General features: G+C 40.2%; 1 protein-coding gene across 1 annotated transcript in view; it reads right to left on the minus strand.

Moving 5' to 3' along the window:
• Window positions 1–15,422, minus strand: part of ADAM28 (ADAM metallopeptidase domain 28) — a 75,060-nt gene extending 59,638 nt beyond the window's left edge. The window contains exons 1-5 of the mRNA XM_040490252.1: window positions 15,302–15,422; window positions 9,639–9,742; window positions 4,637–4,713; window positions 1,776–1,854; window positions 315–391 (exon numbers count right to left, since the gene is read on the minus strand). Coding sequence (XP_040346186.1) covers window positions 315–391; window positions 1,776–1,854; window positions 4,637–4,713; window positions 9,639–9,742; window positions 15,302–15,359 — 395 coding nt within the window. The 5' untranslated portion in view covers window positions 15,360–15,422. The remainder of the gene's footprint in view (window positions 1–314; window positions 392–1,775; window positions 1,855–4,636; window positions 4,714–9,638; window positions 9,743–15,301) is intronic.
• Between the last annotated feature and the right edge of the window lie 6,184 nt (window positions 15,423–21,606).

The raw sequence follows: 21,606 nt of genomic DNA on the forward strand, positions 1-21,606 counted from the left end.
CAAACTGAGGGTTGATGGGGGGTGGGAGGGAGGGGAGGGGAGGTGATGGGTATTGAGGAGGGCACCTTTTGGGATGAGCACTGGGTGTTGCATGGAAACCAGTTTGACAATAAATTTCATATATTGAAAAAATAAATAAATAAAAATTTAAAAAAAAGAGACCTGTTTCCTTCAAATTTCAAAATTCTTGAGCCCTTAGGATTCATACTTAACTATAATATAATTCATTATATTTGAGATTCTTCAGCTTTATTAAAACACACACACACTCACCCATCACCACAGATATACGCAAACCATTCTTGAAGCCTTACCTTAGGCCCCTACACGTGCTGATGCTAGCATCAGAAACTTTTTCATTAATGACATGTCCTTGGTAATAACAGTCATCCTAAACAAGAAAAAAAAAAAGAGTTTTGTAAAGGAAAGTGTGTGTGTTCTTAGATCCACTCCTAAATCTGAATTTGAAATCTGGCAACAAGATCTATAATATTTTCAAGTCCTTTTATGCTGAACAACAGTCAACTTAGAGATACAAAAAAAAAAAAATGGTTAAGAAGCTTTTTATGGTTGAAACCTTTAATATTTAGTTAATTAGCCCAATGCTTAAGGAACATTTGTTAAATGTTGGTGTAAATATAAGTCTTGCAGAAAAAAGGGTAAGAGAGGTGAATTCAGTCTGGAAGAAACAACATGCAGATGAAAATTGAAAACCCAAGTCCCCAAAACATCAATATTCTTTCCCTGGGCTGATTGCTCATTAATTATTTTTTCTGACACCTACAAGCTCTTTCCAATGAATAGGTTTTCCAGATCATGTTGTCGTTTCTTGATGCAATCAAAAAGTTTCAGCAGATTAACTGGATTAGTATGACATCTCTGCTTCCATTTGGAGAAAAATGCCCAACTGTAGCACTTTTCCATATGGATGTAGTTTAATCAAGCACACCTTTCTGCTTTGGGACCGATGAGTATTGACCCACATAAATGTCTGTGCCATCACTATGAGGAGAATGAGTGAAAGCCTTCCAAAAGTAAAATGGAGCTCAGAAAAGATGGAAACGATAAAATACCCCTCACACTACTTAACACAGTTGCCTTCTCTAAATAGGAGTTAAGAGTAAAAAAAGTATTTACAAAAAAACAGAATTCTACAATTCTGTCATTGAGGAAATAGTCTTGAGATCAAGAAACTATACAATCCAGTGAGGTGATTGGCATTGACTAAAATCATGAGATGTAGGGGCGCCTGCGTACCTCAGTTGGTCGAGTGTCAGACTCTTGATTTTGGCTCAGGCCATGATCCCAGGGTTGTGGGATCAAGCCCTATGTTGGGCTCGGCACTGAGTATGGAGCCTGCTTGGGATTCCCTTTCTCTCCCTCTGCCCCTACCCCCTGCTTTCTCTCTCTCTCTCTCGAAAGAAAGAAAGAAAGAAAGAAAGAAAGAAAAGACAAGAAATGGAAAAAAAAAAAGACACAAGACATATTCAATTTTTCACTCTTCTAATGAAGATGAGCAACTCCTGCCTACTCTCCTAGAGAGAGCCCCTGAAGGCTGGAAAGGGTTACCATGGGTCTTGACCATGGGTCAAGAAATGCGTTTGTTCTTGTCAAACTGTACGAATATTGGAGGATCAATTAAGAAATTACTACTGCTGGAAAAGGCACCAATGTCGTAAATGCTTTCACTTTCCCTGTTTGTATGGCAATGACACTGCCTTTGGGTGTGTGAGTCATACCCTGATTGACAATGAATCTAGGATATTCGATTTTACCATGATCTGTGGGCTGGTGGTGACCTCCCCTCCAGTGGAATTATAATGTGTTTCCGTGTAACCTGGTGCAAGGAGACCCCTGAAGAAAAAAAGAAAAACAAATTCATGGTTACTCACGCTAAATGAAAAGTCCAGTGATCAGGGGTGCCTGGGTGGCTCAGTCTGTTGAGAGTCCAACTTCAGCTCAGGTCATGATCTCGCGGTTCATGGGTTCGAGCCCCATGTCGGGCTGTGTGCTGACAGCTCAGAGCATGGAGCCTGCTTTGGATTCTGAGTCTCCCTTTCTCTCTGCCCCTCCCCTGCTCACCTCTCTCTCTCTCTCTCTCTCTCTCTCTCTCTCTCGCAAAAATAAACATTTAAAAAAATTTTTTTTAAAAGTCCAGTTATCAAAATGAAAGCTTTCACTGGATGCGCAGGAATGTTCTAGCTCCTGAGCTCATCCTCCTAACTCCTCAGGACTAATACAAGCATGAAGACTGAGAGGGCCAGAGATATGCCTGACTAGCATGGAACAGTATCTGCTTTTTCATCAGACTTTTATACTTATTTAGGGGAGATAAATTTCCATTTCCAAATGGAAGTGAGAAGGGTAGAGTTGATAAAAATGACTAAAAAGGGCAGTGTCCCTCACCAGTATACGATAACTATATTTTCACCAGTCCTTTTCAGTTCCCAGCGACTGCTAACAACTGTAGCAGTGAAAGTCTATTGGGAACTGACATGCATTTGGTAGGTAGGGCCCTTCCAGAGTTTTCACCGAGCTTTTTTGAGTTCTTTCAATGACCCACCAGCACATAAGAGTCTGGATATACCTTTTATTAATTTTTTTTTCAACGTTTATTTATTTTTGGGACAGAGAGAGAGAGAGCATGAACGGGCGAGGGGCAGAGAGAGAGGGAGACACAGAATCGGAAACAGGCTCCAGGCTCTGAGCCATCAGCCCAGAGCCCGACACGGGGCTCGAACTCCCGGACCGCGAGATCGTGACCTGGCTGAAGTCGGACGCTTAACCGACTGCGCCACCCAGGCGCCCCTGGCTATACCTTTTAAAGAGGCGGGGTGGGGAGAAAAGGAAGAAACTAGTAGGTGTAAAATGCCACCTGAGTTACACACTTTACATGGATCATTCATTTCATCCTTTCTGAAGTCTTACATGGTAAATATGACTCACATTATTTTCCAGATGAGATTATGATAGGGAAAAATCTGTTACAAGGTGGCCGACAGGACTGATAGGGAAATTCCAGTCCCTGCCCAAAGACTCCCCTTCCCGGTTCCTCTTCCTACATCTCTTGCCACACTGGCCAAATTACTACTAATGCGGAATGCGGAAGTCACAGACTATAAATTGTTCCCTCTGCTTACGAACTCAGACCTCTGGAGAGTGACCTTCTCTGAGCCCGCCTGTGTGAAATAAACCTCCTGCCTTCCGAGATCCCTGAGTGCCGCTTGGTTCTTCGGCTGGGTGGACCTAGGCCAGGTTCCATAACAATTACACAGTTCCAGTGGCAAAGGATCATATCTAGGTCTGCTTCAAGTCCACACCTGTACTATTTCCACCCTGCCACGTGATTTCCAAACTCCAGGCTGTTGTGAAGTTTTGCAAAAGGCAGAGTCTATTTGAATGAAAAAAAAAATCTTGCTGTACTATATAGGATAATTAAAGGATTGAAAGAGCTTGAAAGCACAGAATTCGGTGGGGAAACTACGTTTGAAATAGTCAAGATGTAGGATGAGCAAGATCTGGGCAAGAGCAGAGGCCATGAAATTTGCAAGAAATGTTGCCTGTGGCCGGGGTGAATAAAGAGAATGAGGGAACAGGAGGACAATGTAATTGCATGAGAAAGTGGGCGGGTTAGTGTGTAACTGGGTGGGAAAGAGCACTGGCGTTGGAATCAGGAGAGCCCAGATGGTCCTAGGGGTTATTTAACTTAGATATATCTTTTTTTTTTCCTGATGGAAATGATTGAGAATCGTTTTAAAACCTAATCCTTCAGGGGGCACCTGGGTGGCTCAGTTGGTTAAGTGTCAGACTCTCGATTTCAGCTCAAGTCATGATCTCGAGGTTCATGGGATCAAGCCTCACTGTCAACGCAGAGTCTGCTTAGGATTCTCTCTCTCTCTCCCTCTCTCTCATCCCCTCCTCAGCCCATGTGCTCTCTCTGTCTCTCTCTCAATAAATAAACAAATCTCATCTTTCAGTACTAGTAAATAAAATACAATAATGTCATATAATTTCACTCATATGTGGAATTTAAGAAACACAACAGATGAACACGGGGAAGGAGAGGAAAAATAAGTTACAAAGAGAGAGGGAGGCAAACTGTAAGAGACTCTTAAATACAGAGAACAAACTGAGGGATGCTGGAGGGGTGGTGGGCGGGGGGTGGGCTAAATGGATGATGGGCATTAAGGAGGGCACTTGTTGAGATGAGCACTGTGGATTATATGCACGTGGTAAGTCACTGGGTTCTACTCCCGAAACCCATACTACACTGTACGTTAACTAACTTGAATTTGAATAAATAAAGTTAAAATTAAAATATTAAAATAACAAAATAATGTAGGGGAAGGTCTAGAAATCTGCCTTTTCCTTGAATTTGATAAAATGTGTATCTGCTTGTACCGCATTCACTGTGTTTTATTACTAGAAGAATTGAAACACTAATAAACTATTGTTTTGCTCAACGTAAACCACTTCAGTAGGAACATATATTCACCCAACCCCGTGGGCCAGTCGAGAGAAAAAGCTTATTAGCCGAGGTTTTTGAGAGCCTGAGGCAGAAACAGACTCATGCAGCACAGTTTCCACCTGCTAACGTTTTGTTGGTGAGGGTAATGTGAGAAGTAAAAACACTTACTTGCTTTTTTTCAAGTAAAGCACTGCAATTTTCCCATTAACTGTCATTTCGTACTTCAATTCAGTTTCAAATTTTTCCTGCAAAAATGCACAAACATTCGCTGGTAGTTATAAATACACAAATAATTGATTTGGCTGCGTTCATCTTTTTTTTTTTTTTAATTTTTTTTTCAACGTTTATTTATTTTTGGAACAGAGAGAGACAGAGCATGAACGGGGGAGGGGCAGAGAGAGAGGGAGACGCAGAATCGGAAACAGGCTCCAGTCTCCGAGCCATCAGCCCAGAGCCTGACGCGGGGCTCGAACTCGCGGACCGCGAGATCGTGACCTGGCTGAAGTCGGACGCTTAACCGACTGCGCCACCCAGGCGCCCCAGGCTGCGTTCATCTTTTAATCATCAGTAAACAATGCCTGCTTTCTTTAGCAGTAGTCCATATAATAGCAAATGTCTGCTTCTGGTCTCTTTTAATAAATCACACAACTCTGCCACCTGAATGGACAAATTACCTGAGACCTGTATATCCATCCATCTATCCATCCATCCACCCATCCACCCATGCATTTTACAAATATTATTTCAGTTACAGGCATGATATATACAAATATTATTTGAGTTATAAGCATGACTCTATTTGGTTCCGGAAATTCAACGCTAAGCAAGAAAAAATTGATGCCAACTGTCAGGAAGCTTAAAATCTTATAGAAATGCAGATCATAAAAATGATTTATATGATAAGGGACATAAATATGAATGCAGTGTAGAGTGTCTAACATCTTAAGGTCAGAAAAGGCTTTCCTGAGGAAGTAACATGTAAGCGGAGACATGAATTAGCCAGGTGAAGCAGGGTGGGGAAGTTATTTGAGAAGAAGGAATAGTAAGCACACAGACCCAGAGACCTCAAAGACTCTCACGGATGATTTTTGGTCTGGAGGTCTTCTCAAGGCTAAACGGAAGCTAGAATATGGACAAAACAACAGAAATATGTATTCGAAAGCAGAACGAAGTCATCAGGAAGAAAATAAGTCTTAGGAGTTCAGAATGGGAAAGTATTACCTCAAATAAACCTCATGGAGAAAAGGAGAATGGTTGGAAATTGAGATTTTTTTTTTATATCCAAGAGGAGATAGGACTGTACAGAAGTGTGTTCTTCTCTCCTCTGTCTCCTGGCCAGAGCAATACCTGAGCTCAGCAAGGCACAATAGTGAATTTGGGCCTCCAGATCAGGAGGATTGTGCCGGGGTTTGCCACCTCCAAAGTCAACCATTATGGCCCACATTCCCTTTAAATGATCAGTTATTGGAGTCTTCTCTGAAGTCGAAAACTCCTAAGTACAACGTGTGGATCTAGATGAGGAGAGGCTGCTGTAATTCACTCCATGTTTATAAACATCAGGAGCTGGGGGGAAAAAAAAGCCTGAGGGTTGAAAATAAAAATTATAGGGAATCATTGTAACCACTTCTTATTCAGGTTTAAGAAAGGCCAGATGGAATTAAAATATTTGGAGGATAGTAAATGTAATCTTCTACCCAGAAGAGGCTTCCAGATATGCATTTCCTGCCAGCAATGGATTTTTGTAGATTTTCACCTAAAATGTATTTGGTGCTGGTTTTAGAAAAGATTGTTGCTTTTGGACTGGAAGTTTTAGCCAACACTAGCATAGAGATTATAGACGAAAGGAAACAGCAAGGAAGAAAACAAGTCTTTATGAAAGAGGGTGCTCTAGGTGATGTTATAACTGTACTTTCCAAGTAGAAATCCATGGTGGAAATCAATGCCTGCTAATAAAAAGCGTATCCTACTTGTATACAACCTGGGTCCTGAACTATGGGTTAGGAGAGGAAAGATGCACCTTGATTTGGACAGTGTCCACTAGATGGAAATTATTTGGAGCCCAATGAATAAGGTTAGCTGGCCATAAGGACATATAAATAAACACTTCCTCCAGGAGAAACACCATCCATGGGTAAGGTTTAGTGGGTGGATTGAGAAGGCCACCATCCTGGACGTTCCTGGGAGGGGAGCAAGAGGATGAAGTCAAGATGATGCCCATGCACACAGAAAATAAATAGCCAAGGAAGCCCTCGAAGTCCCAGGGAGGTGTGGTTCCAGTAATACAACTGTTGCCATAACAGACAGTAGTCTGAGGCCTCCAGAAACTCTGGTGGACCCAGCTAAGACCTGAAATTTTTCCCAACATAAGGAAGGTACTGTGCCGCCAGATGTTTTATTTTGTGACATGAGCCAACAGCCTGGCAGTTTTGGCCTCAAAGGAAGTGTGTGGGCTCTATAGGCAGAATCCTGGGAAGATAGGAATTACCTTTGAATATTAAGTTCCCAACACCCGGGACCTTAATTAAGTACTTACTGAATACATTTCTATGCAGATATATGGGTAATATATTCCAGTTACACTAATTCATGGATGTGCCCATTTGTTCATTTGTTTATTATCCATTTGCTCATTTATTCAACAAATAGTTATTCAGTTTTCCTTATGCCATGCATACGCAGCATAACCAAAGATACGATAATGAAAAAAACATGCAAGTTTCTACTCAGCCCCTGAGTATTCCCTCCAGAAAATTTTTTCAGAGGACTATTTCATGATGCCAGGCATGATGAAGTCAGAAGGATGGGGCCATGCTCTTGGCACAGCTGAAGGTAAAGCCAGTGCCTCTGCTCTCTACACCAGTAGAGGGCACAGTTGATTAATAGTATGTATGTTGTTGATAGCGCTGCTATTAAACATGGGGGTATATGTGCCCCTATGAATCAGCACCCCTGTATCCTTTGGATAAATAATAACCAAATTATAGAAAGAGCCCAAATGTCCATCAACTGATGAGTGAGTAAAGAAGGTATAGATAGATAGATAGATAGATAGATAGATAAATATAGATACACACACACACACACACACACGTGCGCGATAATGATAGTGAAATCAATATTAAGAGAAAATCAAGAGCCAAATGGTGTAACACTGGCCATTCCTGAAGCATGACTCCAGGAAAAGGATCTATCAGTACATATACAAATATTCCACGTTTACTTTACAAGAATAGAATATGAACTGGGTGTTACATAGGGGGAGAACATGTTAAATAGGAAAAAAACTCCATAAGAAGGGCCGAGTGGTAGAAATAAACATATTGCCAAGAAAGGCTTTGAGATTACCAAAGCTGACTAAAAAGGAGGTTGTGTTGAGAAGCAGAAAGATAACAAAACGGCTTAATAAACCATTATATTAAGCAAAAGAGCCATGACAGTTAGTCAGAAGTAGAAGGTGGTGAGTTATACAAGACAGTGCCATAGCATAATCATGAGCAGGGAGTTAATAATTGCATCCTGCTTTGCTTTGCACGTAAGTTTTCTCCAAATAGCCATATAAAGTAAGCATTCCTATCATCTCAATTTTAAGATGAAAAAACTGAAGCTCATCAGTGTCTAACAGAGAAAATTAACAAAGTTAAGAAGTGAATATAAACAAGCCTTCTGAATTTGGATCCTTTACACTTTTACTATGAATCAAGAAAACATAAGGCTTATACAATCAGTGAATCGAGTTGTGGACTAGAAAAATAATGTATTGGCAATAAATATCAAGCACATTGTATCAACTGCATCCATCCACTCAATTCTTCCAAAACTTAAGATCAATCATCTAATAGGTGTCAATAATTATTCTAGAATTTTTCAACAAAATAAATTGTTCAAAAGCTTGAATTTGTTTTATGAGGGATTCACTTTAAAACACTGGACATGTATTAACTTTCCTCAAAATATTCAGTGACAAAAGGTATCTGGCGTTTTTAAGAGAATACTGGAAAGCATTTGAAGAGGGCCATACTGATGAGGAACCCAGTGCATACTGATGAGGAACCCAGTGCATACAGGTCCCATTTAAATTTACCAGAAACATTTTGTTGAGAGAGAATAATTTCAATAAACAGGGTCTCCTATGGGTTCTGCTATTATAAACATGTTTGCTTTAGAAGAAATCATCTGTGGGGAAACTTATCCAGTGGGGGGGGGATATGTACTCCCAGTGAGTTGCATCTTACAATATTTCTACAAGTTATTATTTATGTCTCATTTATCTGTATTTTTCCTGTCTCCCAGCAGAAGACTCCTGAGTGCAGGTAATGAGAAAACTGTTGAATGGATCATCATGTTTTAGCTTTTAGCTTTTGACTGAGACTGTGTTGTTTCATTAAGTAGTAAGAATTCTACAAACTTTAATAACTTTCTCTTTAGGAAAGACAAAAATAAATTTCATGTTTAATTACAGTAATTCATCTTAACTTAATATGCCTATATATATTAATTGATTCACAATATTTTATTTTCTACTTCAGTTTTAATGTTCATGGTTTTGTTTGTACGTGTGTACATAGATATGCAGATGATCGATAAGTAGATAATAGCTAGATAAAATAAACTGTATCTAATTTCTTTGGAAGTACACAGAATTAGAAATTACCATAAAAGTATTAAGGTTTACTCTCTGTGTGACCTTGGACAGTTTATTTCAACCGTCAGAACCTTAATCTGCAAAATGAGGCTCAAAATAGAACATTGGGTTATTGCGACGATGAATAAAAATAATATAGGTCAAATAACAAATGAAAATGTCTCTATATAAATATAAATATGTGTGGGGCGCCTGGGTGGCGCAGTCGGTTGAGCGTCCGACTTCAGCCAGGTCACGATCTCGCGGTCTGTGAGTTCGAGCCCCGCGTCGGGCTCTGGGCTGACGGCTCAGAGCCTGGAGCCTGTTTCCGATTCTGTGTCTCCCTCTCTCTCTGCCCCTGCCCCGTTCATGCTCTGTCTCTCTCTGTCCCAAAAATAAATAAACGTTGGAAAAAAAAATTTTTTTTAATAAATAAATAAATATAAATATGTGTATATATTTATATATTAGAGTTATATATCTGTATGTATACCACCTGTAAATATATGCATTTTTTTTCAAGACTCTTCATTAAGTCAAAAGAAGTACCTGTTGTTCTGGTTCCTTGACCTCTCTTTTATGTAGTGAATGAAGTCTTCTGGGATAAACCACTTCATAGTTCTTCACTCCAGAGAGTTCTTTTATCGCGTTTACTGAGGAGGGAAAAAAAGGTAAGAGCAGATTGAGTGAAGCAGAAGAAATAAACAAGCCGGTTGGTAATGATCAGCCGTATTGCGTTTCGGCAATAATGCCACATACAGAGGCTTAACTGAGTTTTATGCCAGAGTAATTTAAGAGTAGAGAGACAAAATCAGAAACCCACTCTTCCTCTCAGATCTTTAGCCTAGACCTTCACATACATCCCCACTGAAAGCTTGCCAAGTGTATCTCTATTTGGTGAAAGTATTTCTTTTGGATTTTTCCATTTCTCTTTGCTACCTTGAATCTTCTGCCGAGGAACGTAGCAAGCAATACAGTGGGGCAGAAACCAAACTAATCTTCTAAGACAACTTCTATCAGTGTCAGCATAATTGAGTAGAAGCACTCTGAAAACTACACAGTGTTACAAAAATGAAATCAATGATGTATGCCATTTCTGATTCTAATATTTTTTCGTATTGTCCAATAGCAATATTTTACATTAACGATGAAAACTATGATGCAGTAATAAAGCTCCAATGCCAGCTCCATAGAATGCTTGGCTTTTGCAATACAGGTAAATTTATTTTTGCATACAAAGCATGAAAAGAATAAAAATTAGAGAAGCAAACAATTAGAGCACTATTACTGGTCCCGAAGGGAACTTTGAGCCTGGAGCCATATGGAAAGACAATTGAACAGTTATCTCATCCAACCTTCTATCTACATTTTGAATTCTCATCTCAGCATTGTTTCTACAAGTTATTTTTGAGATGAATTCAGTTTTCCGAAAACTAACACTGAATTTCTGTTTTCTTTTTTATTTTCCCACTTGATGGAGTCCTTCCTCCGTGTAGAATAGTGTCTAAGTAAATGTCAATAGGTCAGCTCTTTGGCTTCTGAAGGGGCTACTGGTCTACCCAGAATATAGATGCAGTAGAAACCAAAAATCAAAGTACGGGCCCAGGCTGGCCATTTACTAACACTGTGGTCTGGAAGCGATTTAGTTCTCTGGGTAATGACTAGAGTGCTTTCTAAAGATAATCCCAACTTATTAAAGCACTCAAACCTAAATTCTATGGTAATATAAATTTATATTATTTTTTGATCTTTTAACAAATAACATTGAGTATTTTTTGTCAGTCATCTTGGGTGACTTGTACGCTTATCCCAAAGATGTCCCAGAGAATATTTTTTTAAATGTTGTTTAGAAACTAAAGCAGAAGCTTTAATTTTTTTTAATGCTTATTTATTTTTGAGACAGAGAAAGACAGAGTACCAGCGGAGGAGGAACAGAGAGCGAGAGGGGGACATGGAATCCAAAGCAGGCTCCAGGCTTTGACGTGGGGCTTAAACTCACTGACCGCAAGATCATGACCTGAGCCGAAGTTGGATGCTCAACTGACTGAGACACCCAGGCGACCCTAAAGCAGAAACTTTAAAAAATTCCTAGTTATGTCCATTTTCTTTTATCATTTTGGGATGGTTAAATGCACTTGACCATTTAAGAGCCATTGGCTAAATCTCATTAGGTAAAAACCAGGCCATTAAAGGGATATGCAATAGCTTTTCTTTCAATGAGATTTACTTGAGATTTACTCTTAAAAACATTTTGAAAACATTTAAAATCATGGAATCAACCCTAGGATACTGGAACTTTGGGTTTGGTTCTAATTTTTTAATTGGTTAAAAAGACAGAAGATTAAATGACCTTTAAGGACAGTTCATGTAGTCTATGGTTTTCTGCAAACAAATACCGAATTCTCTGTAATCTCTTTGAAGAGATGAGGATCATTTGGACAAAGTTTTAATTGGTTTTGATAAAATAAGTATCATTACATAGACAAGACTTCAAGAACCAGATAAGATACCTCAAGACCTTCTTGCTGTTGCAGAGATAATCACTGGGCATTTTTGTTTCTATTTAATTTATTTTTTGTAAAGACCTTCTTGCTGTTGCAGAGATAATCACTGGGCATTTTTATTTCTATTTAATTTATTTTTTGTAAAGGAAAACAACAATATTATTTATCAAAAAATTTTATAACAGAAATTAAAAAGCCTAAAGGAACATTAAATCGATCATTTTAGCATTGAGTTAAAATTTTCCTAATTATCATAATTATCTCAAAATAATAAGATGCCGAGAGGTTCAGAAAATTACTCTTGCCACAAATTAACTGACGGTATTGACACAATTCCCTGAAGCTTCTTGCAAACCTGTAATACCAAACAAGCACACCATAAGGCAACCACATGCTGTCTTGTGGGTTATGTCCAATCAGTGCAATGAGTCCCATTAATATGGAGTTCATGAAGCCATATAGTCACCAATGTGCAGCCAAAGTAACTCTTCTGACAATGCTGTTTGAAAATTGGTTTTCATCCATGATACACTATTCCAAGAGTAAATATCAGCCCAAGTTGCCCTTGGGTCATAAAATAATAACTATCCGGTGGATTCTTTTTATCAAAGCAAAAAATGATAGCCCACACACATTCCCCTTTCAGAAGGGGTGAGGGAAACAGGCCATCCGGCCAATGCAAGTTTTCTTGACATATACACGCATCTCCATGCTTCTACTTAGTATCTAAATCTTAACATTTCATGAAATCGGAAACTACCAATTGACTTAAATATGAAGTCAAATATGTACATTAGCGAAGAAATTTACTTCCAGCTCTTTGATGGCTGCACACTTCCAAATGGCAAATAAAATCTATCAACAAAGAAACCAGAATACTTTTTTAAAAAGCCTCTGGCAACCTCTCACTATCTTCAGTGTGCAAGCAACAGATTTTCTGCGCTCTTGCAACATAGTACATTCTCTACAGGAAACAGACTTTCTCTTAATGGCTCTTATTTTTGTGGGACCAAGAAGGCCCCTGAAAGAATGAGATTCAAATGATCGCAGATGACCCAAGTTAGAGGTACACAGCGGACCGAAATATCGTTTGGCTCAATCATCCTTCAGGTTGATGGAAATGACGCAGCCTCCTCCCAGCTGAATAAAATCAGGCTAATTACTTGGAAGCCTGTGGAACAAACACAACTAACTGCCATCCTGGGATTACACAAATCCGAGATGTAACACAATATGTTTCTACTAATTCATTTTAGTACTCGCTTTCTCTCTCTCCCACAGAACTCACATGTTGGATTACTTCTGGCCGGCAACACTAGATCGAGAAAAAACAAAACTATTATTTTGGATTGCCTGAGATAATGATTTTACTGTATATTGGTTTTAGAAAAGCGAATACTCATTGGCAAGATTAATATCACAGGCACTGGTCTGGATTGCCACGTTCTGTTTTAATGTGTTTGGGGGCAATTTTGGAGTTTAGCACATTTGTGTATAATATTTGGCATTTTCATTTTTGATCAAATCTGTTCCAAATCGTTTAAAGAATATCTTTCCAAACTAAACACATGACATTAAGCCCGGGATCAGAGTTTATTCAATATTGACTTCAGATCTGGGCTACGCTGCACCCCCTCAAACTCTGGCGATTGGAAGCCTAGTGTAGTAAAAGTGACGACAAACATCGAGGAAAAATGCATCCTCATTAAATCTATCATTTTGGCTATGAAGATTAAATTATAAATGCTCTTGAGGTTCATCCAGTCATTTTATGAAGATAAGAAAGAATTGTTAATTTGAAACAAAATGATTTTAAAAAGTACTGGACCCTCTGGATATCCTGTTGAAATATAGTAAAGAACTTTCTCTTTTGTCAGTGCACGTACATCTCACCCCCAAACAACTGTTACATCCTTTTAAATATTTGGGTTTTTTCCTATGATGAAATCCTAGGAGTTATTTTTCTCAGGGGATGGTGAAGTGTGTACAAACAGCTGGCCTAATTATACTTCATTCTTTTATTTCATGTCTATGGAAACTGGGCACAAGACGTGGTCCGAGGCACATATTTTTTCTTTGGATGGTGGGGGCAGATCAACAAAAAGGAAGAGATGAGAAAATGAGAATTGCTTTATTTTTTACATTCTGGCTGGGAAAGAAATCCATGTAGGAATAATATCAGTGGGAATAATACTCACTGCCAAGGAGACAGTCTTGAAAATAAAAAATGGAAGGTAAAGTGGGAGGGGGGACTCTCTGTTCAAGATAGAAGATGAGGGGGTAACTGTCTGTCGGTCACCCTGTTCTCACAAGAGATACTGCAAACCCTCTGTCCCCACCACCAAATACTTGAAGACATCACAGTTTTAGGCATGGTTTCTAAGGAAGCTGTCTCTTGGTGCCATGTTGTGAATGCAAAGACGAGAGAACAGAATCAGCTAGTATGCCCAATGTGGTGAAAAGCCTGTCATGTGGGTGGACTCCAGGGTTAGCTGTTAATGGATCCTGCTTGATCTTTATGCTGTTCAATAAAGCTAGTTCCCAAGCAATTCTCAGGGGCCAACCAAGTGAGGGATCCCAAAGAATTTTTAGAGATAGCACTTTTGGAGACATGTAGGGAAAGAAGGTTTCTATTAAGGTTGACTCCCAAAGTAGCAATTGAAGTCAATAACTTAAATGCCCAGTACAGTTCTATAGTTAATGATGTGAAGTAAAACTCTCACAAGCCTGGAAAAGAAATCAGAAACAGTGGGGAGGAGGAGGGGAGAATTACTTTTAGTGACCAAGCAGGGAGAGTGCGAGAGAGAAGAGAATCTTTCCCTCCCTAACCCTATACTTCTTGTTGATGATCTGTTCCCATTCCTACGTCTCCGCAAGCACTCTAAAACCCAAGAAAAGATTGAATGGGAAGGATTTTCACGCACCGAAGCTAATGTGGTGACTTAAATAAGCTCTGGAAATAGAAATAAGTTAAGGAAATGTGTTACCCAATTAAATTTAACCAACATCTAATTGGTGAATTTCTCAGAAATGGAGGGACATGCCAGAAGTCACTTATTATGGAGAAGTAAAATTTCTCTCCTTTTGAAGTCTTACGTGTTTGATAACCAGCAAAATAGAAATAAATGATCCATTTGAGCTTAACGATAACCTTGTTTTGATCAGGTAATAGCACAATGCTTTAGAAATATCAAGCTGGTCACCTGTTTATTCCTAATTAGTCATACTTATTATCACCAGTAATGGCGGGACCAAACATAAAAACGTGCACCCAAAAGGAACACGACGAGCCAAACTGGTCCCTATAATTACAGCGGATACTTTCTGAAAGCCTTGTGCACAGCGGTAGCTAGTCAAATCCTCTGCATCTTTACTGCTCTGAAAAGGACAAGCGGGATTTGACGAATTCCGCTTTGTGACACGAAGGTCATATTCTCTGCTTCAATTAAGCTGTATGAAGTTTTCCCTTTGATGGCTATGTATTCCCATATCAGACATAGGAAAATGGATTCAAGTCGTCTCCTTCCCTCTCCTTTACATTGAGGGTTTACAGCAGTCACAGCCCCCCCCCCCCAACACGAGGACTAAAACCGCCCACATGGTGAGTAAAATTGGTTTAAAAAAAAAAAAAAAGCTATTGAGAGAAGGTGAAAAGCAAGCAGTTCACTGGCGTATCTAACAGAACCCGAAAAGGAATTAAACACCGACCTGGAACTGGAGAAAGGAGGAACGTGACCGTGACCGTCAGAAGAAGCCCCTGCAGCATGCTGGATGAGCCCAGGGGCAGAGTGCCTGCCCTTCTCGCTCAGGGTGCACTGCTTGATCTGTTCCTGACTCCTCTCAAGTGAGACAGAATGAAACTCCCGGGTTCATTCTTGTCTCTGCTTCAGGAAGTGTTTACTAAAGGTGTTGCACAACCTTGAAGCTGTTGTCCTGCAACAATGGCCCTGCAGGAGGAAGTTCTGGCTGCCTCCTGGCTCTAAGGCTCCTTTACCATAAGCTATTGTTTCTCTTTCTTTCGTGCTTCCCGCATTCCCCACTCTGGAGTAGTACATTTCCAGTATATGACTAGAGCCCACGAAGCTAACTTGGGCTAACTGGCTTGGATGGACCTTGGTAAGTGTGCACATTTATTATGTATGTTATAAATGTATGCAAATGTTTATATTTGTATTTGCTATGTATTATATATGTATTGCTAAATATATGCCATGTTTACAGATGTATTTGCTATAAATGTATTTGCGAATGGCATTCTTCCCGCACATACAGAGGCGGTTCAGTGAAGCAATTTCTAATCCACTCCAATTATTAGATAAAATTCTCTTTTCCAGTTACCTTGTATTCTGTTCTCACACAATGGTGCTCTCAGGGAGCTTGAGCCATCCTGAAATAAGAATGTAGGACAATACAAGCTCAAGGTTGTTCAGATCTCCAAGGGCATCTTCAGTATCATCACTAACAACCAGGAGCGGGAAAAAGCCTTATTAGACCCAAAGGACGTAATTTCCAGAAAAAACCTTGAGGGGCTGTCATTGGTGGTAGTGAGGCTGAGCAGGCATGTCCAGATAGCACAGTGTATGACTCACTAAATGGCTCGTGGTGAGCTCCCTTACTAAGTTCCAGGTCCTTGATATTACGATCATATTAATTCTTACGACACTCCTGTGTGATAAATGCCATCTTACCCCTATTTTGTTGATAAAAACCTGGGATTTAAAAAGATAAAAGATTCAGGGGCACCTGGGTGGCTCAGTCAGTTGAGAGTCCAACTCGTGACTTCAGCTCAGGTCATGATCTCACGGTTCATGGGTTCGAGCCCCACGTTGGGCTCTGCCCGAACGGTGTGGAGCCTGCTTGGGATTCTCTCTTTCTCCCTGCCCCTCCCCACCTTTCAAAATAAATAAACTTTAAAAAAAAAAGCCTCTTCAAAATAAAAAGATAAAAGATTCAAAAGATTGAGACTCAGCTGTCCTCCTTTATATAGTAAGTAAGAATAAGAAGTTTGCCCAGGGGTGCCCGGGGGGCTCAGTCGATTAAGCGTCCCACTATTGATTTCGGTTCAGGTCATGATATCAGGGTTCCTTGGTTTGAGCCCCAAGTAGGGCTCGGGATTCTCTCTCTCCCTCTCTGTCCCTCCCCTGCACTCCCTCTCTCTCTCACACACACACACAAAAAATAAACAAAAAAAAAAGTTTGCCCAAAGTCATTTTATCTAGTAAGTAGCAGAAGTGGAATTTGAACTTAGTATTGTTTGAGCTCTTAGTCACACATTCTAACAGGTAATTTATACACTCAGTCTTATTTCTGTTGAGAAATTATGTATATATATATATATATATATTCCTATAAAATACACATTCCATGAGTTAATCCTGAGGTTATTACTATTAAATCCATTCTTAATCCACTAAAATTAGGCATTATTCTATGGATTCTGAAGCGCATTTTTGTAATAGAACGATTTCAATGAAAAGGGATTTCTCAAAATGTCATATAGGCATCAGCCAACAACCACAAGGGAATTTTTGTATCTACTTACTGAGCATTTCAGCTGTAGGATTAGGAATCTCCCGGGTTTCTTTCCTCTCAATCCAAGTTCTACTGCTTTGTCTTTTTCAGGGAACAGAAAGTTTATACCCACTTTTGGGGCGCCTGGGTGGCTCAGTCAGTTGAGCATCCGACTTCGGCTCACATCATGATCTCATGGCTCGTGAGTTCGAGTCCCGGGTGGGGCTCTGTGCCGACAGCTCGGAGCCGGAAGCCTGCTTCAGATTCTGTGTCTCCCTCTCTCTCTGCCCCTAACCCACTCACATTCTGTCTCTGTCTCTCTCAAAAATAAGTAAACATTAAAAAATGTTTTTTGGGGGCGCCTGGGTGGCGCAGTCGGTTAAGCGTCCGACTTCAGCCAGGTCACGATCTCGCGGTCCGTGAGTTGGAGCCCCGCGGCAGGCTCTGGGCTGATGGCTCAGAGCCTGGAGCCTGTTTCCGATTCTGTGTCTCCCTCTCTCTCTGCCCCTCCCCCGTTCATGCTCTGTCTCTCTCTGTCGCAAAAATAAATAAACGTTGAAAAAAAATGTTTTTTTTAAGTTTATACCCACTTTTTAATTATTACATGATTTCCCCCATTAATTCCATGCACATTCATTAGTACCTATAAGGTGAAAGACCCTGAGATCACAGTTGAAAATGTAGTCATTCCCTTTGAGATGCTTACAGCCTGGCGAGGGAGATAGGCAAGGACATGTCCCACAAAGATGTGCTAAGTGAGTGCTGCCTATACATTATGATACACTGTGCTTTAGGCTAGAAAGATGCAGGCATGGGGATCAGAGGTGACCCTCAGCAGGGCAAGGAAGACTTCCTGGAGGCAGGAACAATGAGGTCAATGAAAAATTAACTTTGAGAAAAAATGAGGATGTAATGTCATTCTCGTTTCCGGTAATACTTTAGCATTGTTGGAGCAGAGTACCTGGAAGAATGGGAAGAGATCCTACTAAACAGAACAAGTTCATTTCTGGCTTTGTCCCTGTAGGGAATGGGCACCACTGACAGGTTCTAATCAATGTGGCAACTTGCACACTTGCCCATTTCAGTGGGCGGTGCATTGGAAATGAAGAATGATCTCAGTCTGCGTAGGGATGCATACGACATTTTTAAACTGACGATCGTCCTTCAGTTCTCTTTAAATCTGTAATTATATCATGCCTTTCCAGCTGTCATTCTCAGAAGTTTTGGTCACTCTGCATAGCCTACCTAGAATTATATTTATAATACCCTCTAACGTCAAATAATTTAAACCAATCTCTAAATGAATTTTATTCTCTATTTTCCTCATTATTTCTTAGAAGATGTATGGAGCAAACATAAAAATTGAATTTTTTTTAGTTTATTTATTTTGAGAAAGAGAGAGAGAGAGAGAGAAAATGTGTGCAAGGATGGGGGGGTGGGTAGGGGAGGGGCAAAGCAAGAATCTCAAGCAAGCTCTGTACTCTCAGAGCCAGGTGCGGGGCTCGATCTCACAAACTGTGAGATCATGACCTGAGCTGAACCCACGAGTCAGACGCTTGACAGACGGAGCCACCCACGTCCCCCAAAAGTTGAATTCTGACATTTAGTTTAATTTTCCCCTTTGTTTCTTGTGATAGATGCGACGTTACCGCTTACATCTTTCATCGTTATTGGTCAAACTCTTTGCCAGAGCAGAAAATAAATGACAGAAAGAATAGCTAAATGAGTGAGCCACATACATTTCATAATATGCTTCGCTCAGAGTACTGCGGTACAGTGTGAAAAAGCACAAGTTAGCACTCAGAGACTGTGATAAACTATAGTGATCAATGGCCATACATATTTATATATATATGATACATATGATATAGGTATATGTCTTTTTTTTTTCAACGTTTATTTATTTTTGGGACAGAGAGAGACACAGCATGAACGGGGGAGGGGCAGAGAGAGAGGGAGACACAGAATTGGAAACAGGCTCCAGGCTCCGAGCCATCAGCCCAGAGCCCGATGCGGGGCTCGAACTCACGGACCGCGAGATCGTGACCTGGCTGAAGTCGGACGCTTAACCGACTGCGCCACCCAGGCGCCCTTAGGTATATGTCTTATACACACACTTGTACTATTCCCTGAGAGAGTGGATTCATGCAGTAAAGCAGGTAAGAAGAAAAATACCAGTTTGGGATGTGTCACATGGAGACAGGATGTCCAGTTGCTAATTAAAAAATAAACAAATAGATAGGTCTGGAACCAAGCTAGAGATCTATTTCGAAGAATGATAGATTCCACGTATTGAGTTTTTATATGTGAGTTAACGTATTTTTATCCTCACAACTTTCTTGTGAACTAAGTGATACTTTTATTAGCATTTTTTTTTAAAGGAATGCACTAAGGTAAAAAGATGTGAGGCAAAACCATGCAGTTGTTCTGCAAAAGAAGCAAGCTTTAGACCCAAGCAGCATGCCGTAAGGGTCAGACCTGTACATGGCCATCTACAGGGCCTCTTGAATTCTCTGGCCTGTCACAATCTCTAATAAGTTTCTGTGGATGAATAAACTTCTATGCTATCTCAAATTATTATTTTATTCATAAAAAAAAGAGCCTCTTTACTTAGATTTCAAAATAGGGGTTAAAAAGCATGTCACGGTCTTTGCCGTCGATCCCCACAATCTTGTGCATCCCAAATCCTTAAAGAATTTTTATTAATCTATTTTTAAAAATTTTTTAATTTCAATTTTAGCCACCATACAGTGCAGTATTGGTTTCAGGAGTAGAATTCAGTGATGCATCACTTACACACAACACCCAGTGTTCATCACAAGTGCCCTCCTCAGCGCCCATCACCCATCTAGTCCATCCCCCCACCCACCTCCCTCCATCAACCCTGTTTGTTTTTTATCATTAAGAGGCTTTTGTGGTTTGTTTCCCTCTCTTCACTCCCCCCGCTTCCCATATGTTCATCTGTTTTGTTTCTTAAATTCCACATATACGTGAAACCATATGATATTTTTCTTTCTCTGATTGACTTGTTTCACTTAGCCTAATACATTCTAGCTCCATCCACGTCATTGCAAATGGCACGATGTCATTCTTTTTGGTGGCCAAGTAATATTCCATTGTGTGTGTGTGTGTGTGTGTGTGTGTGTGTGTGTGTGTGTATCACATTTTCTTTATCCATTCATCAGTCAGTGGACATCTGGGCTCTTTCCATAGTTTCATAGTTTGGTTACTGTCGATAATGCTCTTATAAACACTGGGGTGCGTGTGCCTCTTAGAATCTGTATTTTTGTATCATTTGGGTAAATACCTAATAGTGCCATTGCTAGCTTATAGGGTAGTTTCTATTCTTAATTTCTTGAGGAACCTCCACACTTTTCTCCAGACTGGCTGCACCAGTTTGCATTCCCACCAACGGTGCAAGAGGGTTCCCCTTTCTCCGTATCCTCACCAACACCTGTTGTTTCTTGTGTCGTTAATTTTAGCCATTGTGACAGGTATGATGTAACATCTCATTGTGGGTTTTATTTATATTAATTCGTTTTGCAAAAAGTTCTTTCATTACAACTACCACAGGGACCATGAATATCACACGACATGTGGTTTGGGGACATGGTCCCCTACTCCTATTGAGTGAAACACATGTCACATTATCCCCATGCCCAGGAGAGAACTCCTCCTGTGCTACTCCTGCTCCACGCACACTAATTTATAACAACGCTATGGACTGAGCTTACAGTCACCTTGCAAGGGATTCAAGATTATTAATCCACAGAAATAACTTCTTTCTAATAGCATGATTGGGTATTTTTGTTCAGAAAAAAATTAGGTTTTCCAAATTCACATTGCAAGACATTATCAGAATAGAGATTTAGACGACTACCCCTAAAAACAAAATAATGATGGCAAGAGCTAATTCTTTCAACACTTACTATGTGCCAGAAAACTGGCTAATGCTTTGAAGATGCGATCTCCCTGATTTCTCACCGAAATCTGGCAATTACAGTAGTAGATGTTGTTGTGTTGTCGTATCGTGAGGAAGAGTACAGGATCTTGGTTCGGGTCCCGCTCTGCCACTTGCTCTATTATACAGGGATTGTGACTTTCTCGTAAACCTTGATTATAGATAAAGTTGGGTTCCAAAGTCATGTAACGGGTAACTTCTAGCATTCTGCTTCGCTGGAGTTGACAAGGATCAGAGGCTATCATACATCTGAAAAGCATTTTGTAGACGTGCCCACAATACCGACTCCACACTTGGCCCTTCATCTCGTCCATGTTCGTGAGATGACCTTCCCTGGGCTACATGTTCCAGGACCATTGGACATTAATGGAGACCCCAACAGAAACGCAGGGAGGTTTATTCTGCTCTTCCCTAAAGTTGTTTAGATAACTGGTAGAGATAATATAGGTCCCTCCCCCCCCCACTCCTGTGCACCAGTGGTATCGCAAGATCTGTTAAATGTTAGCTACCAAGTAAGTGGACCCTTTGACTTTGCCACATA

Source organism: Herpailurus yagouaroundi, unplaced genomic scaffold (genome assembly GCF_014898765.1).
Source record: "Herpailurus yagouaroundi ecotype Mexico unplaced genomic scaffold, PumYag 181, whole genome shotgun sequence".
Lineage (NCBI taxonomy): Eukaryota > Metazoa > Chordata > Mammalia > Carnivora > Felidae > Herpailurus > Herpailurus yagouaroundi.